The 6,257-nt window shown below is 41.6% G+C and overlaps 1 protein-coding gene across 1 annotated transcript; it reads left to right on the forward strand.

Moving 5' to 3' along the window:
- The first annotated feature begins 300 nt into the window (after positions 1-300).
- On the forward strand, positions 301-2,158 carry LOC136785922 (cyclin-dependent kinase inhibitor 1C-like). The gene is made up of 4 exons (XM_066747297.1): positions 301-415; positions 704-931; positions 1,269-1,430; positions 2,000-2,158. Exons 1-4 carry the CDS (start codon positions 404-406, stop codon positions 2,093-2,095), a joined length of 498 nt encoding a protein of 165 aa, XP_066603394.1. The 5' UTR covers positions 301-403; the 3' UTR covers positions 2,096-2,158.
- Positions 2,159-6,257: the final 4,099 nt, after the last annotated feature.

Here is a 6,257-nt window from a genome sequence, read left to right on the forward strand (position 1 = left end):
AGCCGGTGCAGTAGATCTGAAATCGTTCATCGAGAAAGAAATCTCGCGGGTGTAAAATCGTCTCGTTAATGTAGAGCCGCTCGCATGAAATTGCAAATGCGACGCGTTGCATTTATCTGCATAAGGTGCCCGCGTTCTATTTACAAAGGCGGCAGGCGTACGTTTCGAGTGTTATACAACCACGTGCATATAATGTATTATAATATGTATTGGTATGTGCATGCTCCTATCGTGGATAAATAGTGTACGGTAGGTGTGGCGATAGAGCACCGAACGGTCATTGGCGGGGTGCTAGCATGAAATGAAAGTCAATTCCCTATATAAAGGGTGGTTTTCCAGCAATAGCACAGAATCGATCTAATTTCCCAGTCTTGCCGTTCAAAGTATTAACCGGGCAGTCGACATGAGGGCACTGGTACGTTTAGCTTCAGTTTTTACCGATTTCAGAATTGTGCGTTCCTATCCGAATATATTATAGAGATTCGCGTGGGAAGTTCGTCGAAAAGTTTTCCACGATCGCTATCCTCTTTCATCTCGGACCTTTCACGAGTGACACAGCGCGTTGCACTTCTTACATTTTATCATATATATAATCGGGAGAAAAATTGGTGTCGCGTGATGGAAAATTCGTTGCATTCGTAATAATTTAAGCGAGAAGGTATAGATATTACGAGGGTAGTACTGAGAAGAAGGATTGTTTCAGGTATGCTTGCTTTTGATCTCGGTGGCATTTGCCGAGGAGAAGAAAGTCGATAAACGTGGCTTGTACGGTTGGAATTGGGGATACGGAGGTGGGCTTTTAGATGGAGCCGATGGAGGATGGGGCGGTGACATTGGTAAAGGTCCGATTGAAAAAATCAAAACCGTCGCTGTGCCGGTAGTTGTTTCAAAACCATACCCAGTCCCTGTTGATCGTCCATACCCAGTCAAGGTAAGTCAATACACACTCTTATTAGAGCTATTTTTCAAATCAACCCCAATAACTCCTTCCCAATTTTATGCTAAAGACGATTTTCGTTTTTCACATGAGTGTGTGATTACGGATCGTTAAAGATTTTGTCTTGTTTTCTTTAAATTTCTCTCTCCTTTTTTTATAATGAAGTCATTGGAGCTAATTAAGCTTATAATTATAATGTGAAATGAGCGAGGGTGACGAGCAAATAAAAAAGCTGTTGGCCCACTTGAGTTATTTCTCAAACAGCTTCTTCATCGGACCTTTAACATATAATTACTGGAACCTTTATTACCAAGGAGCTTTTCCGTTTCAGGTTCCAGTCGAGGTTCCCAAACCAGTACCAGTCGCTGTTCCGGTTCCACAACCGTACCCCGTAGTACAAACCAAGACTATCGCCGTTCCCGTTGAGAAGCCATACCCCGTTCATGTTCCAGTTAAGGTAGCAGTGCCATATCCTGCCCCTTACCCCGTCAAGGTAAGAAAAACATACTTTTTGGCAATTTTTGCACCGGTCCTTGCAGTATCTTTCCTTACTCGACTATGATGTCTGCTGGAGATGGATCGCTCTGACTGCTCTGAATTCTCTCAATCCCAGCCAATCTCTTTTTTCACTCTCCTACCAGATATGGTAAACATACCATCAAGTGGAAGGGAAAAGCATAGAGGAGAGGGTTGCTACGTGCCTGGATCTCTCATAATTTCTTGGCAAATTTAACGTATACACTACACACTTATGCAATAGCCCGCGTTATGCCATAGTCGCCACATTATTACATTATATACCAATTCTTTCCATTCAATATAATATTATAATACGCACTTTGCATTTTATCCTTGTCGTTAAAGTCCATTGGTTATACTCGTCTTGCAGCCGACTAACACATCTATAATTATAGTTTATCCAATAAAAAGTGCTAAAAAGTTCTTTAGGATAGATGGGTAACCGAGTTGTTTATTACTCTTTTAGGTGAAATTATTCAGTGTACGTATATATTTCGGGCTTTAATGATGGGTTTTAATTTCATGATTTTTCTCGGGTTCCAGGTCGCCGTTCCACACCCAGTACCAGTAGCCGTTCCTCAACCAATCTACATCAAAGAGAAGATTCCTGTCTATATTAAGGGCAACGACTATTACTAGGCGAATTACCTGAAATTACTCATCGGCACTCAACTCATCTAACATCCCCTGAAACATCGCAAAAGCAACGTGACGAGCGCCCAATCAAAATGCATCCTTCTCTACCCTAGCGTCGTGAAATAAAATTTTTTTACAAATATTTTCTTACCAATTTCTCCCTCAACCGTCCGAATCTCTCTAATACCGATTACGAACGGATCGCTAGCAGGCGAATGTTTGGACATCCAAATGGCCTGTAACAAATCATAAGCAAGGATAAGAATCATTAATGTCAAGAGCAGCTGTATTAAAAATAATGTGTTAATCGCCAATAGGCCAATGGTGAAATTCACTAGATCCTTCGCAAGTATATATCTTTTAGAAAGCTATATATACGAAAATCTTTTCCTCAAAATGATTTCTCACCTGAGCCATATACGCACTGGATTTGACATTCTAATATTATTTTGAAAGATCCACAACGAGTTTGGCCATAGGGTGTAGGTGAATTATTATTCGGTGAAAAAAAAAGAAACGTGGTCAGGTGCACCGTAAATTAGCCGTTATATTCCCAACCATATTATCGATCGATAAGTCTGATGGTTGAAGAAACAAAGTCGCAGACAGTGGATAATAGAGTTCCAATTTCGAAAGTGACCGTTGTACCAAGGCATTAATCCACGGTTCTCCTTATATCAGATTTCGCATTGTTCATATACTGCGGATTCCCATATGTGGCAACGGCTCCCAACAAGCCGTATTCTTTCCACGGAATTTTAATGACGCGGAATACTCAATCGGCCCTGTAATTTGAAAACTCATTGGCGAATAAACAATCTCGCATGAAAGCTCTTTAAGGATCAAGCTCCTCGCTCGAATAAACTCGCGGTGGATGAAAGGTAGTCCTCCTCTTCACCATATATTTATAAAGGAATAAAAAATTTCATGCGCAAGGTTTATTAATCTCGAGTGATTTTTGGCGCGGACGAATCGATTAAAAATGGCAAAAAGGGTGGAGATAAAGTTTATTTCAGCAGTTTCAATAACGCGCGCGGTATAATTGAGAGAGTAGGTAGGGTCCATAATTTGGTAGGCTGTAATAAAAGCACGGGCCTTGGCATCTGTGGGTAGATCCGCCGAAGAAATTTATAGGGTACCTTAAAGCAATTAGCCGAATAGTGAGATTCGTGTCGTAAAACATGGCTGGACGTAAAAGAAATATTAGCGAGGACCGGTAGCTCGTTTTTCTCGACGATGATCGGTTCTCGTAGCTGACAAATAAACTTTCCTCGGTGGGGCACGGCGGCGGTGTAATTCGAGTCGGCGCTCCTGAGAATAAAGATTACGATATCACCATCAGCAACAGCTGCCTTATATAACGAAGCCCGCGCGTCGCGTCCATCGATACGGAATTTATGAAAATTTCAAACCACCTGTCAGCCAACTGGGAGGGATCCCTGCATGGAGGAGTTATGCAGATATATCCTCGTGTATCTCACCTGACATAATTGAATCGAATTAATCGAGTAATTGAAGTTTACGGCCAATTTGCGTTGGGTCGTAAAGCAGTCTATTTCAGACGCGTATTGACGTTCGCCTGTCCAATGCAAGCGAGCCTCCATTGTTCGATCGGACCGGACAATAATATACTTTCGGTTTCATATGTATTGGTTAGATGTATCGACTTTCTTCGAGCATTGTCGGCCGGCCGACAGAAGTTAACACGGCAGCCGTAATGAGGCACGATTCGCCCGATTTCCATGACAATGACACGGCGCGGCGCGGCGCAACGCGGTGGACGCAATCGCTTTTGCCGAAACTCAATGTGGAATTCTCCGCGCCGATTTCGCTGAGGGGCTACCACGCTGCTCTGCTCTGGTCCTGCCGAGTACTGGCCCATTGCGCAATATCGCCAGTCCATCTCGCGCGCTCGCTGCTTTCTGCGATGAAAGACACGAGAGGAGAGAAAGGAAGAGGGAAAAAATCGAAAAGTACACAGCGGGCCAAGTTTCCGGTGTCGAAATCGGGCGGGACAGGACGATTTATGCAACGCACGTGCGCCAGTTCCTGGTGTCCTACCATAGCCACACACTCTTTCGGTGTAAACTCTGCCGGTTTCCTATACGTCTGCCTCCGATAACCGGCCCTTCCACCCCCTCTCGATAAACTCACCCTTTGCTAGCTCTCGAAATTCATCTAGACCAATCGCTAACAGATCGGTGGTGTCAAAATTATTAAATGGGTTAATTGCACGGTTTGCGAGAGTCCAGCTACTCTCTTCATTCACCTTGGATCTTGTGAAATTCGTTAAAACTCATTCGAGATACCGGACTGCTTGGTTCGGCAACAATATGCTAATTATGCCTATTTAATCTACTCTTTAATTCGCACCGAACGAAAGAATTCTTTTTTCTAACCACACTCGTTCTTATATATTAATTCTGTTCTTTCTCCGTGCAGCGCAAACTTTTCGCCGCAATTTCTTTCGATGAAAGAATGAAAAAATTGAAATCGTGTTTGGAATTTGTATTCATTCGATCTTTCAACAACCTCGTAACGCTAAATCTAATTCGATATAATATATGCGAATCACGCTGGTCGAATCCTGGTATCCCATGTGCTCTCGTAAATACTTTTCCACCCATCCGGAAGTTCATCGTTTCTGCATGACTGCACTTTGCCGTTGAAATCTCTGCATAGGCCGTGATTTCGATAAAAGTCACGTTTTTGACAAAAAAACCTGTTGCAGAAATTTGTCAATATCCAAGGGTATGTAGGTTAAATATGTACAGAGAGCAAAATGTAACATTGGCGAGTGGAAACGGAGTGATTGCGAGGAGAACAAGACCATTACACGCGTGGAAAAATATGGCGAATGGTGCAAAATTTGAGGATTTCAATTGTGCGTAGAATATGAATGGATAGAGTATTTCGAGGACTTTTTACTGCTGATTTCGGGGCCATATATTAGGTCACAAAATCTAATAGCACAGGGACAAAGTTGTGCAATTTAATGTTTAACTAGATTCCATATATTGGGTTTGATGCAAGTTAATGTATTACAAAAACTGGCCAGAAATTTTATTTCAATAAAAGTGACAATTAATGTGATGTGAATGCCATATGAATGACATCCTCGTCGCTTACATCTGACGATCAACAGAAAGGATTCATCTAAATGTCAAATGTGAATTTCATCAAAATAATATCAATACCGTGTATATATAAATAAAAATCGATCGAAGGGAGATGGTATGGCCTGTAAGCTATCCCGGATTGTCAAGATATATATCAGGACTCCACCGTTCCCGAAACAGCCCTAAAATATTAATGATATGCACGTTGTATCTCCACACTGGAATCGAAACGTTTTTACGATCATTCGCATTTTCGAAAAAGCCTGCAGATTTATCGCTGTTCTTCGTAGGATTAATATATAGTATATCTTTGGCATGTATGCAGTTCTACGTCCCAATAAAATTTGATTAAAACTAATTTTAGCCAAGACAGATGAAAATTACGACCGTTGAGATCTAAAATTAAGAAAAAACCTCTGGACCTTTGTACGTTACCTTTGTTAATTCAACTTGTTTACGTCATTTGATCGAAGATCCTCCGGATTCCTGAGGATGAGTCGGATGTCTGCATGGCCAATGAACGTCTAGAAATAAAATTAATTAATCTCCATCCGCTATGGATAAAAAATTGTATCGGTTTGGAAAAAAAGGAGATCAATGCTTTTAATTCAGGACAACATTTTTAATGACCAGTTTGTGTGCGAGAGAGAGAGAGAGAGAGAGAGAGAGAGAGAGAGAGAGAGAGGACAGACTCATTAAAAAGCAGTAGAATACATTAGTAGGATGCAAAATGATATTGGAGTAGAATTTAGAAGCTCGTTCAGCTGGAAGGACGAATTTCAGCCTGGTGTCAACAATGTTCATGCTATGCAAACGCTGATTGATTATGGAATTTTTATTTTTTCTCATCATTTGTATAAGAACGAAGCGAATCCTCGTTAACGGAAGATCCAGGGAGATGCGAATTCTGAAAATTTCACGGATGTTAACTACAATTATCTAACAATACTCCGTTCACTTTCAAAGGGAGCGCTGCAGCTTGTAGCGACAAGAGAGTCGAGGGACTCATTTAATTGGATCGCGTTTGTACTTCTGCGAGGGCGCCA

Source organism: Prorops nasuta, unplaced genomic scaffold (assembly GCF_024137725.1).
Source record: "Prorops nasuta isolate Cenicafe-Biocafe unplaced genomic scaffold, Cenicafe_Pnas_1.2 PNAS00003, whole genome shotgun sequence".
Lineage (NCBI taxonomy): Eukaryota > Metazoa > Arthropoda > Insecta > Hymenoptera > Bethylidae > Prorops > Prorops nasuta.

Coding starts and splice junctions, on each gene's coding strand:
- LOC136785922 (XM_066747297.1), top strand. Junction 932..1,268: donor ATCGTCCATACCCAGTCAAG/GTAAGTCAATAC, acceptor TTTCCGTTTCAG/GTTCCAGTCGAGGTTCCCAA. Junction 1,431..1,999: donor CTGCCCCTTACCCCGTCAAG/GTAAGAAAAACA, acceptor CTCGGGTTCCAG/GTCGCCGTTCCACACCCAGT.